The 27,521-nt window shown below is 36.4% G+C and overlaps 2 protein-coding genes across 6 annotated transcripts in view; one reads left to right on the top strand and one right to left on the bottom strand.

Annotated features, from left to right (window-relative positions):
* Positions 1-1,318: 1,318 nt before the first annotated feature.
* On the bottom strand, positions 1,319-18,490 carry LOC127845170 (ubiquitin-conjugating enzyme E2 variant 1-like). Its single transcript, XM_052375931.1, has 4 exons — positions 18,340-18,490; positions 6,487-6,632; positions 4,068-4,190; positions 1,319-2,703 (listed from the first exon to the last, which is right to left on the bottom strand). Exons 1-4 carry the CDS (start codon positions 18,347-18,349, stop codon positions 2,566-2,568), a joined length of 417 nt encoding a protein of 138 aa, XP_052231891.1. The 5' UTR covers positions 18,350-18,490; the 3' UTR covers positions 1,319-2,565.
* A 41-nt stretch (positions 18,491-18,531) lies between these two features.
* LOC127845146 (uncharacterized) overlaps positions 18,532-27,521 on the top strand; it is a 226,638-nt gene continuing 217,648 nt past the window's right edge. For all 5 annotated transcript variants that reach the window (XR_008033077.1, XM_052375869.1, XM_052375871.1 and 2 more), the window contains exon 1: positions 18,532-18,683. The gene's annotated coding sequence lies outside the window, so the exon portion shown is untranslated. The remainder of the gene's footprint in view (positions 18,684-27,521) is intronic.

Raw genomic sequence — 27,521 nt, forward strand, 5'->3', positions numbered from 1 at the left:
GTATATATCGTCCGCAGAAAGCAGGCCCCATATGTATATACAAAGAGAACTGATGTATTTATGGAACGTGAATGATATATAAATAATTTATGTTTTTAAATAACGAATTCAATATTGTTGTTTGTTTTTAAGGAATTTCGAATGAGGCCTATCGTCGGGCCCAACGGAATGATGGGTTGCATTTCATATGCAGACAGTGTGAGGAAAGACACTGGCCTGAAGTCACAGACCCGGATTCCCTTGTGAATATAGAACCAACAAGCACATTCGTTGAATTTATATCCCCCGCGAATATGCTTCTGGACACAAAAGTGTTATATTTGACACTCAAAAAAGCATTAATTCCAAGATACAAAGGGCCATAACTCCCTTCTTAACAGATGGTGTACAATGCCATTTGGCATGCACCATCCTCTTATCCATATATATACTCATACCAAGTTTCAATGAAATCCGCCAAAGCACTTCCAAGACACAAAAGTGCAGGACGGACGGAAAGACAGACGGACAACACCAAAACAATATCCCTCCGCCTATGGCGGAGGATAATAAATTAACCTGCACATGTCAGATTTTAAGTACTGGCTTTTATGTTACATTTGAATTGTATGAAAACGATTTGAACAAGAATTATTTTGGAAATATTTTAATATGTTTAAACTGGGTTTAACTTACAGCTGACATTTCAAAACATTTAAGATTTACTGCTATATTTTAACTGCAATTACATTACATATAACCTTATTAAACAAGAGATGTGTTTGTGCTGCTCTTTTTGGTGTGTGGACCTTTGACCTTGAAGGATGACCTTGACCTTTCACCACTCAAAATGTGCAGCTCCATGAGATACACATGCATGCCAAATATCAAGTTGCTAAGTTCAATATTTTTTATGTTATTGCAAAACTTTACTGTAAGGTTAAAGTTTTGGGACAGAATGACAGACAGAAAGACAGAAAGAAAGCAGACGGGCCAAAAACAATTTACCCTCGATCTTTCGATCCGGGGGCATAAAAATACCTTTACTGTAATTTTTCTTTTTTTCTGGGTTTAAAAGACATAAATACCTTTCACTGTAGTATTTCAATATTTTTTAACTAGGTTTAAATTACATAAATACTTTTTACTGTAATATTAAACAAATTATATTGTTAATCATATACACTTTCATTATTGTAACTATTTAAATATAACTGTTGCGCAATTCAGACAGATGAGAGTAACCTGACCTGGCCACAATGAAATGAAAGTTTTGATCTTATTTCTGATACAAATAGACAACATAACGACGTACAGAGACCTTTGACAAAGAACAACATTGAAGATTATGCACTTTTATTCAAATAATAGCAGAATATAATGTGTCGTATCTAGTTGTTATCATGTGTATCAGAGCAAAATGACCATTTAACAACACATCCTAAAATTTTGGACAGAAATATTTACAAATAGAATTTCTTGAGCCTTAACCTTGTTGTGTTTACTATCTTTATGTTAGTGATGTATTAACATGGAGTTTTTTGGACATTAAATACAGAAACTTGACTTCAAAACTAACAAGACAGACATGACAAACTGAGTGTGCTTCTTTCAAATCACTTTTTTCAAGCAGTTTTCCTTGTACATGTACATTCTCTTATCTGACCAGCACTTAAAATATCACAGAAAATGTGTTATAGAAGGAAAAAATCATTACAAAATATACTACAGGTTATACTTATCCACTAATAGCCAAGATCTTTTTCCAGACTTGTTCAATTAACCCTTTACCACTAAGATACATATTTTGACCCATTTGTAGTCCATTAGAAAGTTAAATGTAATTAAAGACCTTTCTTTCTAGTTTTTAAGGATTCATTTCCAAGCATAAGATACTTGCATTAGCAGCAAACAGCATAAAACCTGAACAGACTGCAAGTTTTTTACAGGCTGTACTGGTTTAATGCTGTTTGCATATACGTGTAGCCATTTTCACTTTGCTTCTGCTTGGGAACGGGATAACAATTCATTAGCGAACTGGTGCTAAAAAAGTGGAATATTCAGAGAAGAAAGAGAGAGAGAAGTATTAAATAAAGGCTAGAAATGCACATGGAATTGAAGCCTTGTATTGTTATATTGCTTTGATTACAACAGTAATATTTTTATAGAATCATAAAATGAATAATTGGTTATAAACAAATGGACACAATCAGCAGATTCATGTATAACATTACAATGCAAACATTATTACAGGCATGCACTGTTAGTGTGTGTGTTTTTGTTTGTCCAAACTGATGTCTATAGGCCTAAAAGCAGATGTATAACTATTTGTCCAATTGATAATGGCTACTCAAGTTAGCAAGAACATAGTTTGGTATAACTATACACATAAATCTAAACCAAATTCACAATTGAGAAAAGAAAAACGCACAAGATATGCATATAAATTAAAATACAGTACTACAGGTAAAGTCTTCGAACCGTAATAAGTGACTTTTGCATGACATAGAAAGTGACATGACCCATTCCTAGCCCTCCACTTCGGCTACACAGCTTGTATGCCCGACAGCTAAAATGTGTTCACATCTACGAGAAAACGCCATCTGGCGGCTGTGACAGTTTGTTTTCTTTAAGGGACATAGCTCTACGTATACCCATAAGAACGTTCTTTATTGAAGAGTTTGTCTGCCAGTTCCTCAGTTCATCCAAATGTTTACTGCTAACCTACATTCAGAAAATAGAAACATTAAGTAGACATAATTACAAAAACTATCCTTTTAACTAGAAATGGCGCGGCAGAGGCCGACGCGTATCCCCCCGCCGCATGTTTGACCCAGGGGCGCCCCAGGGTTGGTAATGGGGCCATGCATAGGTTAGATTGACCGTATTGTCATAAGAGAGGTTCAGTATCAATTTGAAGTAAATCGGTGTAGAAATGAAGAAATTATAGTAAAAGGCAATTTTGGGTGGGTGTGGCCTATGTGGGCGGGGTGCTCCAGGGTTGGTAATGGGGCCATGCATAGTTGAGATTGAATGTATTGTCATAAAAGAGGTCCAGTATCAATTTGAAGTGAATGGGTGTAAAAATGAAGAAATTATAGTAAAAGGAAATTTTGGGTGGGCGTGGCCTATGTGGGCGGGGCGCCCCAGGGTTGGTTATGGGGCCATGCATAGTTGAGATTAACCGTATTGTCATCAGAGAGGTTCAGTATCAATTTGAAGTGAATCGGTGTAGAAATGAAGAAATTATAGTAAAAGGCAATTTCGGGTGGGCGTGGCCTATGTGGGCGGGGCGCCCCAGGGTTGGTAATGGGGCCATGCATAGTTGAGATTGACCGTATTGTTATAAGAGAGGTTCAGTATCAATTTGAAGACAATCGGTGTAGAAATGAAGAAATTATAGTAAAATTACCTAAAAAAATGAGTAAAAATCTCTGATCCGGCCCCACCCCAACCCCCATAACTTTTGACCCAGGGTCAGATAAAAATTCCAAATAGTGCAGGGTCACACACATGCTCATAGCTACCATGTGTGTAAGTTTCAAGGTTCTAGTGCTAATAGTGTAGGAGGAGATAGTGTCCAGGACGGACAGACGCCGGAGATAACCACAATATCCCCAAGCTTTTCAAAAAGCGTGGGGATAATTACACTTTTTGTCAATTAAACTTAATTAATACTGTGCCAATGTAGAACAATAAAATCAGCAATCACAAAAGGCAAATATGTTTGACAAACTATCTGGCTCTTAAAATATAAAAATAACGTCAATTTTATTTCCCTTTTGGGACATAAATTACTTAAATGCTGGTAACAGTTATGGGCCTTGGCTGTTGAATTGTTAAAATGTGCATGAAAACATGTTTTAAATTTAAATTGAATGTAAGCAGTACTAGTACATGTATAGTTACATGTAGTTACTGAGATGTGAAACTGTAAACTAGACTGTCCAATCTGTATCGCGTGAACTTATTTTTCATCACAAGATATCACTTAAGGTGTTCAGTTTCTGGATGCACCAATAGTAAAATACTAAAAGAATTACTAGTCAATTTTTTGACAGGGAAAACTAAAATAAAGAACACATTACCTCTCCTTTATCATTTACGCATGTCATCTTCACCCTTGTGTTGAAACGAACAGTAGGCTTCTCTCTTGGATAGTTTTCTCCTGTGTGTATGGACAGGTTATATATTCTTCCCTCAAAATTTGTCTGAAAAATATATACAAGTTCGATGTTATTTTTTAATACAATAACAGAAAAATAAAGCATGTCAATGATGGAAAGTGTTAAATAGGTTTAAAGACCCTCACACATCCTTGAGAATGATTCACTACAATCGCCTTTGTTCTGTTCCTTTCTCATTCCAACTTGCTGCCCATCAAATAATGTCAACAGCAAAAGTGCTGATTATCTTTTAAAATTCAACATGTGTTTACCAAATTTAATCAAAATATTTTAGGAAAACAAAATACAAGGTTTACAATCCTTAAACGCACAAGTCCTGTATCCCAAAATGAAATTGTAAAACAATATTTCTAATTAAAATAAATTTTAACAAGAGCACCGCATAATGGGTGCCACGCTTGGCTGCGAAAGCTTATCAGAATTTTTTTTTTTTTAGAGGTCACAGTGACCTTGACCTTTGACCTAGTGACCCAACAAGAGATGTGTTCGTCAGAAACACAATGCCCCCTACTGCGCCACTTTGAAATAAAATTTCTATTTATCATTTGGCAGGTATAGAAATCATCTCCCTTTAAAGCTTATTATTTCCCTTGGATTTTGTCCAATCCAACCAGGGGGTGGGGGGGGGGGGGTCTGTAGACAGTCAAAAATGACCCAAGTCAGACATCACTGACAACCAAGGCCTGTGGTTTATCAAAGAGATCATAGCCAGAGTTCATCATGTATCTATGGACATAAGTCCAAAGGTATGTAATGAACACTTCTATTAACAACTAAGTACATGTACATGAAAGAAATGATAATTATATCATTTAAAAAAGAACTTTGACAAATCAATCATTTGAGTTATAAATAATCAAAATAATAAATCTGTACAGTAACTGTGAAAAGAACTTCTATTCTTGGTAAGGAAAATCAAATATATAATACGAGATTTATAATTATATGAATTACTTCCCTTGAAAATAATTGTCTCTAACAAATCTCTATTTTTAGTAGCAAATAATTAAAAGCCACTACCGTGACTGTCGATTCACCACTCAAAATGTGCAGCTCAATGAGATACACATGCATGCCAAATTAAATAAAGTGGCTATGTTCAATATTGAATAATTATCTCCCTTTAAAGCTTATTACTTCCCTTAAATGTGTATTTTTTACCGTAGACCTTGAAGGATGACCTTGACGTTGACCTTTTACCACAATGTGTTTGTCTGAAACACAATGCCGCCTACGGCGCCGCTTTGATTTATTTAACAAAAATATTTACGTGGTCAGGTCAGATAACTATGTCCATTTAAAGCTTATTACTTCCCTTTACTTCGTTTTTTTTTACCCTAGACCTTGAAGGATGATGTTCACCTTGAAATTTTACCACTCAAAATGCGCAGCTCCATGAGATACACATGCATGCCAAATATCAAGTTGCTATCTTCAATATTTAAAAGTTATGGCCAATGTCAAGGTTTAAGCTCGACGCCTACAGCAGACGGCGGACGACGAGCTGGCTATGACAATGGCTCGGGTTTTCTCCGAAAACAGCCGAGCTAATAAAATTTCATAAAAATCTTTTAACTATAACTTTTCCCACGAATTGCATTTTTCACCCCAAAATGGCCATGAAATTTGTAAATAAAAAGTCAAAATTCGGTCCTTTTTGTCGATAAAAAATTCCCAAATTTGCCATGTTATTGATTTGAAAAATCCATATTTGACCAGACTCCTTTTCCCAAAATGGCTAGGAAAACCCCTGTAATTACCATAAAAACCATAACCTGACTTTTTAAGTACAAAAGGGAGAATAATCATGATACAAAATTTACCGAAAATATTGATCTTGGTCAGGGACTGTTTAAAAGACCCTGAATACTTATGTCACTTTTTATTTAAATATTTCCCTATTGGTGCAAAAAGGTAACACAATCATTTTTATAAATACTTTTTTTTACATCAGTAATATCTGCCTTATATGGCATGGAGATCTCCGAGTCCAACATACATGTACATGAATACAGAATTCTTTATTTACCCTTTCCCACTCAGAGGCAAAGTGAAAATTGCTATGTGCAAACAGCATAAAACCAGAACAGAATGCGAGTAACTTGCAGTCTGCTCATGTTTTATGCTGTTTGCTGCTCATCAGTATCGAAGGGTTCGAAATGAAGCCTTTAAAACTCGAATCAGGTAAGTAAGGTATTTTATAACATTTGACTTTCTAAGGGACTACAAGTGTGCCAAAATACGTATCTAAGAGGTAAAGGGTTAACTATTAGTATTTCATTGACTAGTCATCTTTATTGCAAACCTTCCTGGTGCTTACCCGTGATGGGCCTATGATGGTACACTGCCACTGGGAAAAGGTGTTATCATCATCTTTAGCCAGACCCCAGCTGATGGTGCCATCTCCAGCCCCTTTCTCTCCTGCATCCAACTCTTCCAACAATTTGAAATTTCTCGGCACTTCCACTGAAAAATAGAATGCATAAAATAAAATAAATGAAACCTCTTAGAAGGTCAACACAATGCCCAATGAATAAGTTGTGACAGCTTCATTAACGTTCCATAATGTCTTAATGGAAAGAGACAGTGTTCTGCTGTTCCAGCGAAATTGCAATTTTATTGCTAACTGGTCTGAAGTTGCACACAAAATGCATGAGACAAATTGTCAAAAAAAAAGAAGAGGAAATGATCAATTTTCTCTAATTTGACTGAGTATGAATCAAAATCCTTTTTTCAAATTTTACATCTGCTTTCTGATTGGTGTAATCAAATATGGTGCTACCATCTCAGCCAACCATTAAAATACTGCATTCAATTTCAAGATATTTTTCTGTATTGATGAGTATTTTATTTGTTTTCCAAGATGGCATATAGTCTTCTACAGGAAAAAGTATGGATTGCGAAATTTACCGTTATCACCGATAACTCGTTGCAAAAGGTCAAAACTAAAAACCTTCATTGCTTAATTAGAAAAGACAGTGACACAAATCCAACAATAAAGAACTGAAAAGAATTTCACAAATTTTTAGTAATTTTTTACGCCAGTAAAGTTAACATTGCTTGAGTATGATTGTACATTTTGTAAAATATAATAGAGATGTTTGCTGATACAAACTGTAGTTGTTTGTTTTATACACAAAAAGGACCTTTTTTGTTGGAAAACATTTATTTTATGTTCATTAGTTTGTGTCTCAAAAGTATGGATATGTCCAAATATTTTCTTTAGCTGTGAGATACAATTTTCACTTCTTTTGAAACCTCGCCAGAATGCTGGAAAGGTGGGCAGAGGTGGGGGGGGGGGGGGGGGCATTTGTGCATTTCCCAAATGGATCATCAAAATTTTCAATCGTAACACTTCGTCCATCTCTGGAGTCTCCGTAAAGAGTGCTACTTTATGCAATAAAAAGCCGGTTGGGTCCAGAGTGCCACTCCAATTAGTTTTAATTATTCAGCTGTTTACCTCTATATAAAGTTGATAACGTAAAACGGCACCATTCCCAATACAACCATTTTACCAAATTAAAAAAGTCCCAATTTATATAAAAAAGGCCCAATTCTCTGAAAACAAGAGTTCCGCGGTCGGAGATGACCGCATTGAAGCCGGATTTTTTATTTAAATGACAGGAAAGTACCTTTCGTGTTTTTGTCAATGCAATACTTAAATTACTGAAATATTGTTCAAAGGTCAAAATGAAATGTAAGTACTTTTCAAGGCATGAGCAAACCTTGTGTTATGTTTTGAATGCATGCATATACATGAACAACAATAACATTTAAGGTCACAAATATGAACTTGAATTGACAATTAGGAAAGTTTGATCTCAATTTTTTTATTAGCAAATTAGTAACATATTGTTTGAAGTTTCCATCAATTTCATTATCAAATGTAAGAAAATAAACTTAGATGAAATAATACTATTCATGTCAAGTTTGAAGACTCTATGTCCAAGCATACCAAAGTTATAACAATTTCAACATTTTAACATTTAAGGTCACAGTGACCTTGACCTTCAAATGAATGACATTGAAATGACCAGTGGTCATCTTCTAGTACTGGCCAATCTTTATTTCAAGTTTGAAGACTCTAGGTACAAGCATACCAAAGTTATAACATGAAATAAGAACTTTAACATTTTTACATTCAAGGTCACAGTGACCTTGACCTTCAAATGAATGACCTTGAAATGTCCAGTGGTTACTTACTAGTTCTGGCCAACCTTCATGTCAAGTTTCAAGACTCTAGGTCCAAGCATACCAAAGTTATAACAACTTTAACATTTTTACATTCAAGGTCACAGTGACCTTGACCTTCAAATGAATGACCTTGAAATGTCCAGTGGTTACTTACTAGTTCTGGCCAACCTTCATGTCAAGTTTCAAGACTCTAGGTCCAAGCATACCAAAGTTATAACAACTTTAACATTTTTATATTGAAGGTCACAGTGACCTTCACCTTCAAATGAATGACCTTGAAATGACCAGTGGTCATCTGTTAATCCTGGCCAACCTTCATGTCAAGTTTGAAGACTCTAGGTCCAAGCATACCAAAGTTATACCATGAAATAAGAACTTTAACATTTTTACATTCAAGGTCACAGTGACCTTGACCTTCAAATGAATGACCTTGAAATGACCAGTGGTTACTAACTAGTTATGGCCAACCTTCATGTCAAGTTTCAAGACTCTAGGTCCAAGCATACCAAAGTTATAACAACTTTAACATTTTTTATATTGAAGGTCACAGTGACCTTGACCTTCAAATGAATGACCTTGAAATGACCAGTGGTCATCTGTTAATCCTGGCCAACCTTCATGTCAAGTTTGAAGACTCTAGGTCCAAGCATACCAAAGTTATACCATGAAATAAGAACTTTAACATTTTCGAGCACGCCGCCCGCCCGCCCGCCCCCCCGCCCGCCCGACAACATCAATCTATAAGCCGAGATTTTTTCGAAAAAAATCCGGCTAAAAATTACCGAAGAGTTGCATACGCACATGTCAATCCCTTATGTCAACCCCCTCCCCCAGTCAACACAATACGAGGGTATACCTGCTAAGCTTGCAGTGTTTTTTTTCCACCATTTTGGGAATGGGTCCGGGTCCCCATGGATTGGGAAAATTTGCGGCGTTTTGATTAAACTGGGAAATCGGTGTTGTTGTTTTGCTAAAAAATGCTTCAAAATAAAGAATACAAGTGTTTTTATCCCCACCCTTTTTGAAAAGCGTGGGGATATTGTGGTTATTTCTGCCATCTGTCCGTCTGTCCTGGCCACTATCTCCTTCTACACTATTAGCACTAGAACCTTGAAACTGACACACATGGTAGCTTTGAGCATATGTGCGACCCTGCACTATTTGGAATTTTCATCTGACCCCTGGGTCAAAAGTTATGGGGGTTGGGGTGGGGCCGGGTCAGAGATTTGCACTCATTTTTTATGTTATTTTACACGAACTAAATTAATAACTTCTTCATTTCTACACCGATTTACTTCAAATTGATACTGACTAGGTTGGCGCTAAGGAAAAAACTTATAAGCCAAATCTAGGGGGGTGCGGGGGCATGCCCCCCTTGAACATTTTTGGATCCTAGATCGTCTGTGGTGCGTTTTGGGGCTAATTCCTGAGCAAAATTAAGGCTTTTTCTTTTAATTAGCCCTTTCTTTGCTTGAAGTTTTTTTCTTCGCTGATGACATTTTGCAGCCATTATTTTTTGTTAACATAGATACCGGACGGTGGGGTAGTGATAATGATACATTAACACCGTTAAACAGTTTTCGGTGCATGTATTATTTAGGTTAGAAACCACTAAAACAGCCCGCCCGCCTCGGTAGTAATTATACACTTTATGAAATCCAAACATTACTTTTTTCATTTTTTTGTTTTTGAAGAAATGTGTGAGAAATTATTAAGTCAGCGTGAGACCGTCATTGCATTGCATGCCAAAAACCGTGAGACTCACGGCAAAACCATGAGACTTGACAGGTATGATTTCATAACTGACTTGGGCTAGCATCCGATGTCGCTCACTGGAGATATGCAGGGTTGCATCTAGAAAAACGTAGATAGGGGTTCTGGCCCCCTTCACATTCAGGAAAAGGGGTGCTTGATCCCCTCTTACATTTAAAAGAGGGGGGCTCAATGAAAAGATTAACTAGAAATGGCGCGGCAGAGGCCGACGCGTATCCCCACGCCGAATGTTTGACCTAGGTGTGCCCCAGGGTTGGTAATGGGGCCATGCATAGCTGAGATTGACCGTATTGTCATAAGAGAAGTTCATCATCAATTAGAAGTGAATTGGTGTAGAAATGAAGAAGTTATAGTAAAAGGCAATTTTGGGTGGGTGTGACATATGTGGGCAGGGCGCCCCAGGGTTGGTAATGGGGCCATGCATAGTTGAGATTGACCGTATTGTCATAAGAGAGGTTCAGTATCAATTTGAAGTGAATCGGTGTAGAAATGAAGAAATTATAGTAAAAGGCAATTTTGGGTGGGTGTGGTCTATGTGGGCGGGGCGCCCCAGGGTTGGTAATGGGGCCATGCATAGTTGAGATTGACTGTATTGTCATAAGAGAAGTTCAATATCAATTTGAAGTGAATCGGTGTAGAAATGAAGAAATTATAGTAAAGGCAATTTTGGGTGGGTGTGGTCTATGTGGGCAGGGCCCCAGGGTTGGTTATGGGGCCATGCATAGTTGAGATTGACCCTAATGTCATAAGAGAAGTTCAGTATCAATTTGAAGTGAATCCGTGTAGAAATGAAAAAATTATAGTAAATGGAATTTTTTGGTGGGTGTGGCCTATGTGGGCGGGCGCCCCAGGGTTGGGATTGGGGCCATGCATAGTTGAGATTGACCCTAATGTCATAACAAAAGTTCAGTATCAATTTGAAGTGAATCCGTGTAGAAATGAAAAAATTATAGTAAATGGAAATTTTTGGTGGGTGTGGCCTATGTGGGCGGGGCGCCCCAGGGTTGGGAATGGGGCCATGCATGGTTGAGATTGACCGTATTGTCATAGGTGAGGTCCAGTATCAATTTGAAGTGAATCGGTGTAGAAATAAAGAAGTAAATGTAAAATAACCTAAAAAAATGAGTGATAATTTCTGACGCGGCCCCACCCCAACCCCTATAACTTTTGACCCAGGGGTCAGATCAAAATTCCAAATAGTGCAGGGTCGCACATATGCTCATAGCTACCATGTGTGTAAATTTCAAGGTTCTAGTGCTTTTAGTGTAGGAGGAGATAGTGGCCAGGACGGACGGACAGACGGACGGACAGACGGACGGACAGACAGACGGACGGACGGACGGCGGAGATCACCACAATATCCCCACCTTTTTTTCAAAAAGCGTGGGGATAATTAAACCCACACAAATCTCTTTTAAGAACCAACATTGTATAAACTAGGAATATGTTCAACGTATGTTCATAATGAAACTATCCTGAACTTGTCAGTTCATAAAAATTGAAGAAATAAATTCCAAAATATAGTTAACTGTAAAACTTTGAAACTGTTTTAAACTGTTTATATACACTGGTTAGATAAGACATTTCCGATTCTGCATTTGTGTCTGCACTATTTGAGACATCCTCCGATCGCGATAACATTTGGTCATTTCCTGAGCTTTTATTATTCTGTCCGCTTTCTTGCCTAAAAAATTGTGTTAATATCTGTTGCTTCGACTTTCCTTTTTCTTTCGAAGCATCCATTTTTTCTGGAATCTGCAACTCACTTTCTAAATTGGTCTTTCAAGTCGCATATCGACCGTAAAGGAAGTTACTCTTATCTACTTTTTTAGCCAATCAAAATCGTTGTTTCTTGGGAAATAAGTTTATAGTGACTATGTCAATAATGCCAAAACTCCGCCCAACTTATTAAATGACAATTCCGTACTGGTCGATTCGATAACGTTAAATCGTAACATCAATAGCATAGGTCATTACACGCCACGCTTAAGTGATTCAGTTATCACGTAAATAGCCGAGTAACCCAAATGTTCGAAAAAGTCTGGTCGCAGTGTAACGCGTGACCAATTAAGACATTAGCCATGTGGATAATCGACCTAGGGGTCGTCATTATCTCCTGGGGCCTTTCTGGTAAGGGTGTTATCTGTGTAATCTTAGCGATGTTTCTGGCAATTTATACGGCCTGAGCACAGGAATTTAGATTGTGCATTTGTAAAGCACAGGGTCTATTTTTTTCAATCGCCAATTTCATAAAAATCTTATTTTTAATCGCCAGCCAGGAATTGTAATTGACAATGGCGATTTCGGCGATCGGTAACGCTAACATAGACTGAACATCTCTTATGACAATACGGTCAATCTCAACTATGCATGGCTCCATTACCACGCCTCCTGGGTCAAACATGCGGCCTGGGGATACGCGTCGGCCTCTGCCGCACCATTTCTCAGGGTTTGCCAAAACTTGAAAAATCTGTCAGTCATTCGGACTGACAGACTTGAAATTTTTGTCAGTCCAAATCAGTTTCTGTCAGTCCCACTGTCAGACTAAACTATAACAGCAAAACACAACGAAATAGAGTACCTTTTTGATCTTTATTGGTTTTGATCACATTAAAATACATAAAAACATGTCCAAAGTCGATATACTTAAACAATTATAATATTAATAATAAACCACATATGAACCAAAGGTATTCTTTTTAGACTTCTTTTTGTCAAACTGTTTTTTAGCCTGCACAGCTCTACAAATCCGTGTTCTTGAAAAGTTAGGGTGACATCCAATCAAGTTTGACTTAGTTGCACACACCCTTTCACACTACTTTGGATGACTTCAATTTCTGTTTATTAGCCGATTTCACAAGTTCTAAAACAACACCTATTGTTAAAATATTTTCTCTTAGCTGAGGTGGTTTATTTCCAGGTTCAATTAAATGAATGTTTTTCACACCTATTTCTTGATAGAAAGGCCCATGATATTTACCACCATCCATTCTTGTTGTCTGAAATAACACAAAACATATTGCTACAAACTATCAACAACAAATCAAAACATAAATACAGTCAATCTTGTATTAAGAGACCACTCAAGGGAGTAATCAAAAGTGGTCTCTTAATAAAACGGTCTTTGAATACAAAAGGCCATTCTGGAAGAATGCTTACCCTCAATTTTAATCTATATGAAGGATTATCTCTTTTATCCACAATGATTTTAACTTTTATAATAAAATGAATATAAACACAATACATAAACAATATTTTACTTATAATGTGTTTTATTTTTCACTTATTATAAATTATCATTTATTATAAATCAATTGTGTGTACATATTTATTTGCAAAAACAACATAGACAAGGAAATATTTTTCCTAAGAACAAAGAATTTTGCTAAAAATGTGTAACAGTCTACATATAGACATATTGCTACAAGTGTACAGCTAAAACTAGAAATAAATGTCAGAAGCCAAAAGCTATGATATATTATCACATGTATTTCTCTTTCCGTTTCTATATTGCGCGTTTTTTTTCACCTGACACATTATTTTCCACGTCTTCAAGCACCTCGGCTTTACGCTTAAGAATGTTCTGAATTTGGGGTTTTCCGACTCCAATCTCGTCTGCGATTTTACGTGCACTTATACTCTTTGACAATTCCAAAACCCGAATTTTCTCGTTCAACGTTAACACTTTTTGTTTTGACATTTTAATTTCTGCATGTACGCTTAAGGAAATCTAACTCGATTATGATACATAACACGTCAATTGAAAACAAACAATCAGACCTGGTTGGAAAATTCATTAAGAATATAACAATATGATTGGCTTACAAATATCTACTAATTAGCATTATTACAAATTGGTAATGTACGGATTTCGACAGATGTTGCCGATTAATAGTTTATTTTCCGCACTTCTCAGGAAATGTTTGTCGCGTACAGTGCATTGTTTCTGCACCTGTTATCTATACTCGAGAAAAAATCGGCATTGTCTCTTAACGATCCACATAGTAAACTATTTAAGCTGTAGACTGTGCGCAATACGTTCCCCTATTATTCAACTCAATAAATTAATACGCAGTCTTCAACAATACCGGTCAGAACCGGTCAACGAGACAAAGCATAATCATAATGGTTGTGAAAACAAAGCAGAGGTGTAACAGTACATCTTATCGGCTTAGATAAAAATTAACACGGATTTGTCCCTGAAAGATCGATAGATTAACCACTTTTACCTCCTAGTGGTCGCTTAATACAAGATTCGGACATCAAAATACACACAAATCAGCGGTCGCTGGTCGCGTAAGACAAAAGTCGCTTAATACAATATCATTATATAGCGAAAAAGCTCCGTGGGATTTCAAAATGGTCGCATAAGACAAAGGTCGCTTAATACAAGTGGTCGCATCCACAAGATTGACTGTATCCCTATGTCCGAATTTTAAAATATCCGAAATATAGTACATCGGGTGAAAAATCTAATTTTAATTTCAGAAATTGTTGGTGTGTAAATTAAAATATATCCTTCCCAGAACAATGTAACTAGAAATGGCGCGGCAGAGGCCAACGCGTATCCCCACGCCGAATGTTTGACCTAGGTGTGCCCCAGGGTTGGTAATGGGGCCATGCATAGCTGAGATTGACCATATTGTCATAAGAGAAGTTCATCATCAATTAGAAATGAAGAAATTATAGTAAAAGGCAATTTTGGGTGGGTGTGGTCTATGTGGGCGGGGCGCCCCAGGGTTGGTAATGGGGCCATGCATAGTTGAGATTGACTGTATTGTAATAAGAGAAGTTCAATATCAATTTGAAGTGAATTGGTGTAGAAATGAAGAAATTATAGTAAAGGCAATTTTGGGTGGGTGTGGTCTATGTGGGCGGGGCCCCAGGGTTGGTTATGGGGCCATGCATAGTTGAGATTGACCCTAATGTCATAAGAGAAGTTCAGTATCAATTTGAAGTGAATCCGTGTAGAAATGAAAAAATTATAGTAAATGGAATTTTTTGGTGGGTGTGGCCTATGTGGGCGGGCGCCCCAGGGTTGGGATTGGGGCCATGCATAGTTGAGATTGACCCTAATGTCATAACAAAAGTTCAGTATCAATTTGAAGTGAATCCGTGTAGAAATGAAAAAATTATAGTAAATGGAAATTTTTGGTGGGTGTGGCCTATGTGGGCGGGGCGCCCCAGGGTTGGGAATGGGGCCATGCATGGTTGAGATTGACCGTATTGTCATAAGAGAGGTCCAGTATCAATTTGAAGTGAATCGGTGTAGAAATAAAGAAGTAAATGTAAAATAACCTAAAAAAATGAGTGATAATTTCTGACGCGGCCCCACCCCAACCGCTATAACTTTTGACCCAGGGGTCAGATCAAAATTCCAAATAGTGCAGGGTCGCACATATGCTCATAGCTACCATGTGTGTAAGTTTCAAGGTTCTAGTACTTTTAGTGTAGGAGGAGATAGTGGCCAGGACGGACGGACAGACAGACAGACAGACGGACGGACGGACGGCGGAGATAACCACAATATCCCCACCTTTTTTTCAAAAAGCGTGGGGATAATAATGCAACTATTTAACAGAAATGCTCACAAATGCATGTTGAAACAAGTTTTCATGCGGTTTTTGTTGTGGAGAAATTAAATGGAACTAGAAATGGCGCGGCAGAGGCCGACGCGTATCCCCACGCCGAATGTTTGACCTAGGTGTGCCCCAGGGTTGGTAATGGGGCCATGCATAGCTGAGATTGACCGTATTGTCATAAGAGAAGTTCATCATCAATTAGAAGTGAATTGGTGTAGAAATGAAGAAGTTATAGTAAAAGGCAATTTTGGGTGGGTGTGACATATGTGGGCAGGGCGCCCCAGGGTTGGTAATTGTGCCATGCATAGTTGAGATTGACCGTATTGTCATAAGAGAGGTTCAGTATCAATTTGAAGTGAATCGGTGTAGAAATGAAGAAATTATAGTAAAAGGCAATTTTGGGTGGGTGTGGTCTATGTGGGCGGGGCGCCCCAGGGTTGGTAATGGGGCCATGCATAGTTGAGATTGACTGTATTGTCATAAGAGAAGTTCAATATCAATTTGAAGTGAATCGGTGTAGAAATGAAGAAATTATAGTAAAGGCAATTTTGGGTGGGTGTGGTCTATGTGGGCGGGGCCCCAGGGTTGGTTATGGGGCCATGCATAGTTGAGATTGACCCTAATGTCATAAGAGAAGTTCAGTATCAATTTGAAGTGAATCCGTGTAGAAATGAAAAAATTATAGTAAATGGAATTTTTTGGTGGGTGTGGCCTATGTGGGCGGGCGCCCCAGGGTTGGGATTGGGCCATGCATAGTTGAGATTGACCCTAATGTCATAACAAAAGTTCAGTATCAATTTGAAGTGAATCCGTGTAGAAATGAAAAAATTATAGTAAATGGAAATTTTTGGTGGGTGTGGCCTATGTGGGCGGGGCGCCCCAGGGTTGGGAATGGGGCCATGCATGGTTGAGATTGACCGTATTGTCATAGGTGAGGTCCAGTATCAATTTGAAGTGAATCGGTGTAGAAATAAAGAAGTAAATGTAAAATAACCTAAAAAAATGAGTGATAATTTCTGACGCGGCCCCACCCCAACCCCTATAACTTTTGACCCAGGGGTCAGATCAAAATTCCAAATAGTGCAGGGTCGCACATATGCTCATAGCTACCATGTGTGTAAATTTCAAGGTTCTAGTGCTTTTAGTGTAGGAGGAGATAGTGGCCAGGACGGACGGACAGACGGACGGACGGACGGACGGACGGCGGAGATCACCACAATATCCCCACCTTTTTTTCAAAAAGCGTGGGGATAACAAATAAAATGGCGGTTGCTTTTTTTAACAAAGACCGTTGATTTTGAACTCGCATGTGATAGTCAATTCTAATACAACTTGAAACATCAAAACATCAAAATGAAGGTAAGAAAAAAAGGATTTTGACAGAAGTTGAACAAAAAGCATTTACCTTCTATTAATCCAATAGCATATTATACACTGAGTGATCTTTTTGAAACCATTTTTCATCCGATTGTGTCGGTCAGTCGGACCGATTATCTTAAATCACTTGTTGGTCCTTACAAAAATTTGCCGGTCAGGACCGACTGACCGACGGTTTTGGCGAACCCTGATTTCTAGTTAGTATTATATTTACTAAGGTTGAACTTATATTGGATGGGAGTTGAACAAAATATTGAGATCTAAAAAAAAAAATAATTTTTTTTTAAACCTTCCATTGGGCATTTTTAGTTCCCATTTGGGAAAAATATATACTTTTTTCCATAGGGAATGGGGCTGATTACCGGACCCGATTTTGAATGAAACAAGAAATGTGTTTAGTCATCGGCTCTTAATGAAAACACGAATCATTTTGATGTTAATATGCATCTTATCATTTGTGCATGTTTTTTTAAGTATTACAATACAATACCCTGTCAGGTACCTCTCCGTGCTCCGATATAAATAGAGCGTGAACTTCGTTAGAAATACTTCTGCCACTTGTACACAGAGTTTCTAAACTCATTTGTTTTTAAGTGCTGTTGATTTATAATGCCATAATACTCGATTAAATGCTCATTTTAACCACAATTTAATCAATTTCTTTATATTTGTGGGACATTTCTTGTTTAAATCACATTTACACTACAAAATAGTCAGCAAGTGTGAACGCTCCATCTACTTGAATAGAATCTAGACACATGCAGTATTTGGTGACAGCGAAAATGATGTATTAACTTGAGCACAAATCAAACGAGAAGACAAAAAAGGATGAGAACGAGGCATATAGCATTAATTGTTGTTTGCTGGAGACTTTCCAGAAAATTTATGATTAAAACCTATATGAACAATTAGCACATATTCGTATTAGGCAACTCGTGTATTCGAGTACAATAGAACAAAGTCAACTGTTATAATGTGCAATAAAAATATTTGTATGATTCTTAATACGTTATGCCAAAATGGGCAACAAAGCCAAAGTCTTGCATTTCTTAGTTATTACCCCACCCACTAGCCGAACATTCCGGCAAAACAAATCCTAAATATCTTAAGTTACGAATCTTGAGTCATTATAATAAAAGTACAAAATGATATGAAATTGTTAATTTGGCTTGTTGTTATAGGTCAATATCTGTAACAAAAATAGTTACAGACAAATATAAAACTGATTTTTTTCGTGGGTTTCCTACCTTGCGCCATCTTTAAAATATTCGTAAAAAAGGTTCCGAGAGCCAAGAGTAAGTTTAATATTTACAAAATTCGTTTTCTTAATGCTTAACCCAATTTAAAACTATTACGCTACTTTTTTTTCGTGTTCAACGGTAGGATTTAAATGAATACACACGAAACCCTTTTGTTGTAATTCGTACATGCGACATACGTGACGTCATATGTTATTCGGAGTCAAGAAATTCCACAACAGATTGCTGTCTGCATAAAACATTTATGCCAAAATGTGTTCGTGCCATGTCAAGTAGGAAGTGTCTCTTTTATTGAAACATGAATCAGATATACCAGACACGGTGTTTATCTAGTGAGTAAAAGAATTTGTGTGGAAGTATTTGTTTTCTTGATTTATTCAGCAATGGGGCAGGTTAGTCCAAATAATTAGACGTAAGCTACCCCGCTTACGTCTAAACGGCTACCGTCGTTTTCCTATAGCAAATTGAGTTCAACTTAAACTTCAGGTTTTCTCGTTAAATCTTTGCTAGTGCATAAAATTATCATTAATTAGACATAAATGTAAGCGATTACCTCTTAAATGTGTAAAAATTGTGCTTTTAAACCACTTATGTACATTTTTTAAAATAAACATACACAACACACGAAGTGTGTTTGTCGTTTATAGAATTACATTGAATTATTTTGAACGAAATTATTTTTTGAATAGGTTACACATAACCAATTGTTGTTGTACAACAAACCACATCACTTTTTAGCTTTCTGTACTCTTTAATTAAATGAAACCTATATGTGTGTGTTAAAACTACCAGTTGTATCACGGAGTGTATATTGATAGGAGATGAATCGAGTATTTGACCCTTAGTCCCTAACTGTAGTAAATTCAATCTTATGCAAAAACTATTCATCCGATTTTATTGGTTTATACGTTATCTTGTTGCTTATTAATTCCTCTTTCAAAAAATATACGTTTTAGTATATTCCAGTTGTTATTAATGGATTTATAGCGAGATAAAAAAAAGAAATACACATTTTATGTTTTACCAACGCGCGTTTTATCGTGTTGTGGTTATCGATCTTGTACAATTAGCGTACAGCGAAGCGCCGAGGTTATACATTTTGATGTACCCACTCACGTCTTTTGTTGAATTATAGTTTCATTTCTCGGCCGATTTTGACAAATTATATATCATTAGAAAGCTTACGTTACGTAGTAAACAGATATATGAATATATATTAAGTTTTTCTTCTGATTTCGACAGCCCGGCGATTTATTAATTTAACTTAAATAATAAGTTGCAAATATCATACCGTTTTGGATTTTAGAATCTAGATTTACGGTTGACATGTTCGTACTTAATACCAATTTGTAGCGTTCTTCTGATTTCGACAGCTCGGCGAGTTATAACTTTAACTTTTGCAAATATCATACCGTTTTGGAGTTTTAGAATCTAGATTTACGGTTGACATTTTCGTACTTAATACCAATTTGTAGCGTTGATATTTGGAGTTCAGTTTTAAAAAGTACCTCTTGCTTAGGAGAATAGAATTCTGTATACGATAGAAAAACATTGTTTAAAAACGAAAGTAATTAAGGAATGAAGGCGGAAGAAAGTAGCGCGCGTTCCTAACGCACTGAACTGATGCTACGGTCTTGGCGATTATGCTTTTGTTTAGAAACCGGCCATTAAATTTCCTTTGCCATGATTATTATATGTTTATGGAATATATTGTAATATTTTGTTCACGAAACATATCAATAAAGCTTATTATAAATAAATCTTAATAAATTAACGATTTCAGCTCTTGTTTATAACACAGAAAGGGTGTTTTTATGATGAAACAGCGTATATAGCGGACCCTCACGATTTGATTCGGCTTTGCATGCATACTTTAAATAAAATGGGTGTCAAAAACATTCATCGTTTGCTGTTAATTATCAATGACGGAATTATGTATAATTATATGAAATGTTATTTACCTTAAATTATCAATTTATTAAAGATTCTTAAAAATCACGGTCGGTGTTACGCGGGTCATTTCGTATTTTGACATCAGGGCATCATGTCCAACTATTCAAAATCAGATTTTTTTCACTGGGACGATGACGGCTTAGATTTAGACAGGCAGACAGATAGTTTATTCAGACTTATACAACAGTACATCGTCTGCAACTCAAATATATAAAGTATTTTTAGACGAATTGTTAGGTGATTACACTTATAGCAGTGATGATTCTGAGAATGTTGCCATGTTTCTTATCCATGTACCGGTAATCTAGAGTCCGTGGTTTGAGCATTTTTATCGCGGTGTTCAATAAAAGATATCTCAATAATCTTGTTTATTGATAGATCTGTGGTTTTATTGCCCCTATGTTCAGCACAAACCAATTATCTCGTTATGATCAGATACTGTGCCGACCAATACTAAATAACACTATGGTGTCATACGCCACAGCAGGGACCTATACTTGTGATCATGGAGTCTAAGTGCAAGACTTAAAAAAGTATGTTGTTTCGCTTGCGGTTGTTAAAGCCAAAACGGGGCTTCCCAGCTGGCACAGCTGCTGATATTCGGATCTGAATACTTAAACTTATTCAGACCTTATTCTTAACCGTTGCGCGTTTTACGATATCGGATTTTAGGCGGGAATACAACTCAGTGAAACTATTCAATTTCTTATACAACATTAAGCATATTAACAGTTATTGAAATTAACAATATCAGCGACATCTCTTTAAAGACTAAACACCTTTTCAAGTATCGAATTTAACCTGTCAATAAAATATATTAATACCAAAAAAGGTTTCATTTAATATTGTTCACATTAAACCTTTAAATGAAAGTGTCGCTTTAACTATTTTCAGTGTCTTATTAAGCCGCGAATCGTTTGCTAAAAACAGTTAACAAAAAGGGCTACACGTTCTAATTCTTAATTAAATACAAAAATAAGTATAACATAATTAATAACGTCCATAAACACACACGGCAAGATCAAAGTTTTAATGGAAAACTAATATGACATTCCACGTAAATTATTATTTTCGTCTAAATCGAATACTATATATAGAGAAACAATGTATTTATAACCGACCAATGAGGTAACATTATGCAACTTTCAATTTACACAGTGCTATATGGCAACAATATGGAATTTGAACAGTGGTAGTGTTTTAAGGTCTGGACTATCATTACTTGTAAGTTTGTATAAACATTTTTCTAATGCAATTAGTAAAATAATGTTTATATTCAATGTTTAATAATTTATTGCATGATTATTCTGTGCTGTTATATGAATTTGATGCCGTTAAAGCTTCCGACATGAATTCATGTCGGAACGATGCTATTGCAAAATAACGTTAAACGATATGAGGTCGATGTAAATCGACCTCATATTTATAGGAGTATGGGGCAGGTATAAAACCCGGAACTATCCGGAAATCTTTATGGTAAAACCCGGAACCGATATAAATGGTTATAACTTCATTATTATTCGTCCGATATTAATTATAATGGTACCGTTGTAAAGAAGATCCTCTACAGATTCTAACCATATCAAAATAGTTTATGGCAGGGTCGTAGTCGGCCTGTAAATCGCGGACAAAGTCGGCCTGTTTTAACGTTTTTTTTTACACACGCAAATGCCGAAAAGAAAACCCGGAACCGATATAAATGGTTATAACTTCATTATTATTCGTCCGATATTAATTATAATGGTACCGTTGTAAAGAAGATCCTCTACAGATTCTAACCATATCAAAATATTTTATGGCAGGGTCGTAGTCGGCCTGCAAATCGCGGACAAAGTCGGCCTGTTTTAACGTTTTTTTTACACACGCAAATGCCGAAAAGAAAACCCGGAACCGATATAAATGGTTATAACTTCATTATTATTCGTCCGATATTAATTATAATGGTACCGTTGTAAAGAAGATCCTCTACAAATTCTAACCATATCAAAATATTTTATGGCAGGGTCGTAGTCGGCCTGTAAATCGCGGACAAAGTCGGCCTGTTTTAACGGTTTTTTTTACATACGCAAATGCCGAGAAGAAAACCCGGAACCGATATAAATGGTTATAACTTCATTATTATTCGTCCGATATTAATTATAATGGTACCGTTGTAAAGAAGATCCTCTACAGATTCTAACCATATCAAAATATTTTATGGCAGGGTCGTAGTCGGCCTGCAAATCGCGGACAAAGTCGGCCTGTTTTAACGTTTTTTTTTACACACGCAAATGCCGAGAAGAAAACCCGGAACCGATATAAATGGTTATAACTTCATTATTATTCGTCCGATATTAATTATAATGGTACCGTTGTAAAGAAGATCCTCTACAGATTCTAACCATATCAAAATAGTTTATGGCAGGGTCGTAGTCGGCCTGTAAATCGCGGACAAAGTCGGCCTGTTTTAACGTTTTTTTTTACACACGCAAATGCCGAAAAGAAAACCCGGAACCGATATAAATGGTTATAACTTCATTATTATTCGTCCGATATTAATTATAATGGTACCGTTGTAAAGAAGATCCTCTACAGATTCTAACCATATCAAAATATTTTATGGCAGGGTCGTAGTCGGCCAGTAAATCGCGGACAAAGTCGGCCTGTTTTAACGTTTTTTTTTACACACGCAAATGCCGAAAAGAAAACCCGGAACCGATATAAATGGTTATAACTTCATTATTATTCGTCCGATATTAATTATAATGGTACCGTTGTAAAGAAGATCCTCTACAGATTCTAACCATATCAAAATATTTTATGGCAGGGTCGTAGTCGGCCTGTAAATCGCGGACAAAGTTGGCCTGTTTTAACGTTTTTTTTTACACACGCAAATGCCGAAAAGAAAACCCGGAACCGATATAAATGGTTATAACTTCATTATTATTCGTCCGATATTAATTATAATGGTACCGTTGTAAAGAAGATCCTCTACAGATTCTAACCATATCAAAATATTTTATGGCAGGGTCGTAGTCGGCCTGTAAATCGCGGACAAAGTCGGCCTGTTTTAACGGTTTTTTTACACACGCAAATGCCGTAAAGAAAACCCGGAACCGATATAAATGGTTATAACTTCATTATTATTCGTCCGATATTAATTATAATGGTACCGTTGTAAAGAAGATCCTCTACAGATTCTTACCATATCAAAATATTTTATGGCAGGGTCGTAGTCGGCCTGTAAATCGCGGACAAAGTCGGCCTGTTTTAACGGTTTTTTTTACACACGCAAATGCCGTTAAGAAAACCCGGAACCGATATAAATGGTTATAACTTCATTATTATCCGTCCGATATTAATTATAATGGTACCGTTGTAAAGAAGATCCTCTACAGATTCTAACCATATCAAAATATTTTATGGCAGGGTCGTAGTCTGCCTGTAAATCGCGGACAAAGTCGGCCTGTTTTAACGGGTTTTTTTACACACGCAAATGCCGTAAAGAAAACCCGGAACCGATATAAATGGTTATAAATGCATTATTATTCGTCCGATATTAATTATAATGGTACCGTTGTAAGGAAGATCCTCTACATTTTCTAACCATATGAAAATATTTTATGGCAGGATCGTAGTCGGCCTGTAAATCGCGGACAATGTCGGCCTGTTTTAACGGTTTTTTTACACACGCAAATGCCGTAAAGAAAACCAGGAACCGATATAAATGGTTATAAATGCATTATTATTCGTCCGATATTAATTGTAATGGTACCGTTGTAAAGAAGTTCCTCTACAGTTTCTAATAATATATAAAATAGTTTATGGCAGGGTCAGAGTCGGCCTGTAAATCGCGGACAAAGTCGGCCTGTTTTAACGGGGGGTTTTTACACACGCAAATGCCGTAAAGAAAACCCTGAAAAGGAAAAAAGGGAATTATAAAAACATTATTATTAATTCGATATTAATTATAATGGTATCGTTGCAAAGAAGAACCTCCACAGTTTCTAACCATGTTAAAATATTTTATGGCAGGGTCAGTGCCAACCTGTAAATCGCGGTCAAAATTGACCGAAAAATACCGTTTTGTTTTTGTACACAAAACAATGTCTTGAGGAAAACACGTAAAAGCTAAAAGGGGCTATAAAAGCATCCTTTTTCTAACCGTTGTTATGGTTTTCTTCCACTGTTTCTAAATATGTAAAAAAAATTGTGAGAAAGCATAATATGAAATAAGGCGATGCATCAAAGCGAGCTCAATTAATCTGTAATAGAAGAAACCACGGAAGAAACCACGGACTCTAGATGACAATATACAATATACGCACCGTGAAGAAACTAACTCACAACTTATATACAGAAAATATTTGAATTAAATCATTAAAGGCACTTCTAGCAGAAGAACCTGGAGTTCGTAAAGACTTTTATTAAAAAGTAAGGAAATGAACTTTCAATTATTACTTTAATCAGCAATTCAACAACAAACGGGCCATATTAAAGGGTTTCATGTGACCTAATGAACTGAACTGTTAGCCCAAAAACCCCGCCCAAAACAGATTGTCATCCTATTCGTTGCCATCCTTGCAACCACAATTTACCTACGAAGGTCAGATCGGGATTCGAACCCGAAACCACCCATTAGCCATCTAAATAAGATATGATTCCGGCCTGGGTTGCTCTACCAATTAAGCTTTTCTGACCTTTTGAAAAATATATGGGTAAACTGCAATTCTGTTGAATAGCATGATTAACTTGCTTAGAAAAACAACTTAATAGAACAACTTTTTGCTACTTTACACGGCATTTTTGGCATTTTTTCTATTTTTGGAAATGTTGTAAACTGTTGTTTAGTAATGCATTCTAATAAATGTGCTCTCATTCTTGGTATATCATATCTGATAATTGAAAAATCTACATCATAATTGTTGTGTAACACCTCAGTAAGATTTGCAATAGCAAAAACACCACAATCTGTGTAATTAGGTTGACGTTGTACGTCGGGTATTTGTACTTGTACACTGCGCTCTCCATTTTCATAGATTTGAGCGATTTGAATTGAAATACTACTGTTTAGAGTTCTTGGAGATTTTAAACTGTCCACCACAATAACATGTCGATCTTTCTGTGATTGGTATGGTAATACCCAGTGATTACTGGCGTTGTAATGTATTTGGGCGGACGGGGGATTTTGTTTCGTTAAACGTTTATTTATATCCCAGGTACCTAAATCATGATTAAAGTACGGAGCAAGAAGTGTGTTCTGCATCCCACTGTCAAGCGCGAATTGTTCTTTTAGCATTTGCTGACATTTGTTTATTATTGGGTCGTTCAGCCACCCAGATGGATTTTTAACTAGCTCTAAATCTATTGTAGATATATTTGCAATTTCTACATTATCGTCTTCCGCGTCATCAATGGTCATTTGATTAAAACACGTCTGTCCACTGGTAAATGAATCATCGCTGCTTATATTTAAATGGTTTTCTTCTTCGAGAACGTCTTCTGCAATTGAACTTAAATTGTTGTCAAACTTTATTTGTTTACAAGAAGTGAATGAATTGTTGGTGTTCCGGCTTCTTTTTTTAGACGTTGGTGTTTTGGGGGTTGATGCTATTAAATTGGCGAGCTTTTGTTTCAGCGATGTGTCGCAAGATTTTTCAGTTGGTGTCATGAGTATTGAATCGGGTGCTGGGTTAATTTCGAAGTCGGCTTTTTTCGGTTTCTTTTGTCCCGTTTTTTTTGGCAACACGCGGTTTGCTATATTTTCGGAGAAGCGTGAGATTTTTAAGCGTGCGTTTATCACAGATTCCATCAATACCAAAATATGAATCATTTTCTGCACACGTGAAATGCAAATTATTTCATTGCGAATGAGATGCTAATAGATTGATGTAATGACAGCGATGAATTGAAAGAATCTGTTTGTCTTACATGTACACTATACATGAAAGGAAGATATCATTAATCTCGTTTATTTTATATATATTATTATGAAAAATTATTCCGTAAAAGGCATAGTCAAACGGAAAAACTTCATGGTTATTATAATATATCATTCCTTCACTAAAATGAATGATATCTCTTTGGATAGTTGTCAATTTTGTGGTTCAAAATTGAAATGTCATAATATGTAACGTCTCTTACAGAGTATATTATATATACGATATTGTAGTGACTGTCATGTTTTATACACAGCACACACAATGCACCCATATCCGATTTTTCGTCATTTAAAGTCAAAAGTTTCAATTGGTTGCATCAAAATATCACTCACTACAAGTTGGTTTTTAACTACTTCAAAAAATGAAAATGTCCCTTTAATTGACTATAGAGGATTTGACACCATTTTGTTAATGCTGTTAGTACAGATGACATAATAGTTTCAGATTTTAATTCGCACCTTTCGCTTAACTCAACGTTCAATGGCACGCGCACTTATTATTGTAACTAATGCAAGCTAAAATTAATATGTGAATACTTTCTAAAAAAACCACTATCCTGCGAAAATGGATCTTATTTGATTGTGGTTCCCTCTTAAGTTGTCCGTCGACTTTAAGAATAATGTGTCAGTAATAAAAGTATTGTACATATTCACATGCTTTGTAATAAATGAAAGATGCAAATGTGTCCAATTCATCTTTTTCAGTGCGCTTAATGTAGCTTTTTTACCTGTGACTACGTGCTTATTTTTTCGAATAAATGAAAGATTCAAATGTGTCTTATTGATATAATACTACATGCTATACTGCCAGAGTCATGCGAAAATGGATCTTATTTCTTAATATCCAACTTAATTAGCGCCGTCTTTATAAAGGCTATGTCTATTTAAAGAACAGATTACGGGGCGCCTAAATTACAGTGAAGTTTATACTAATGTGCAACAATGATGTGGGTCCACTCTCGTTGTTTATTTTAAATGTACATAACAATTTGGCAATAAATGACATCAGTTATTTTCAGTAAATCCAATTTGTTCATAACAGTAGCCAGGTGCCTGAGATAGAGCTGATAAATAGGGATAACCACAGCGGGTGGCTAATACACAGTGTAGACTTCCCCTGTTTTATTATTGGAATTGTTTTTTATCTGATTGGCATTTATGAAGTGTATTAATTCGGGTCTGTTGGCGATCATTTTATGTGCAAAACTGTGTTTCTTACATACTTTCAATCGTTATGCTTTTGAACACAATTTCATGAAACCATTTAATTAAATACATTGGCGCGTTGGAACATGAA

The sequence above is a fragment of the Dreissena polymorpha genome, chromosome 9 (assembly GCF_020536995.1).
Source record: "Dreissena polymorpha isolate Duluth1 chromosome 9, UMN_Dpol_1.0, whole genome shotgun sequence".
NCBI classification, from domain to species: Eukaryota; Metazoa; Mollusca; class Bivalvia; order Myida; family Dreissenidae; genus Dreissena; species Dreissena polymorpha.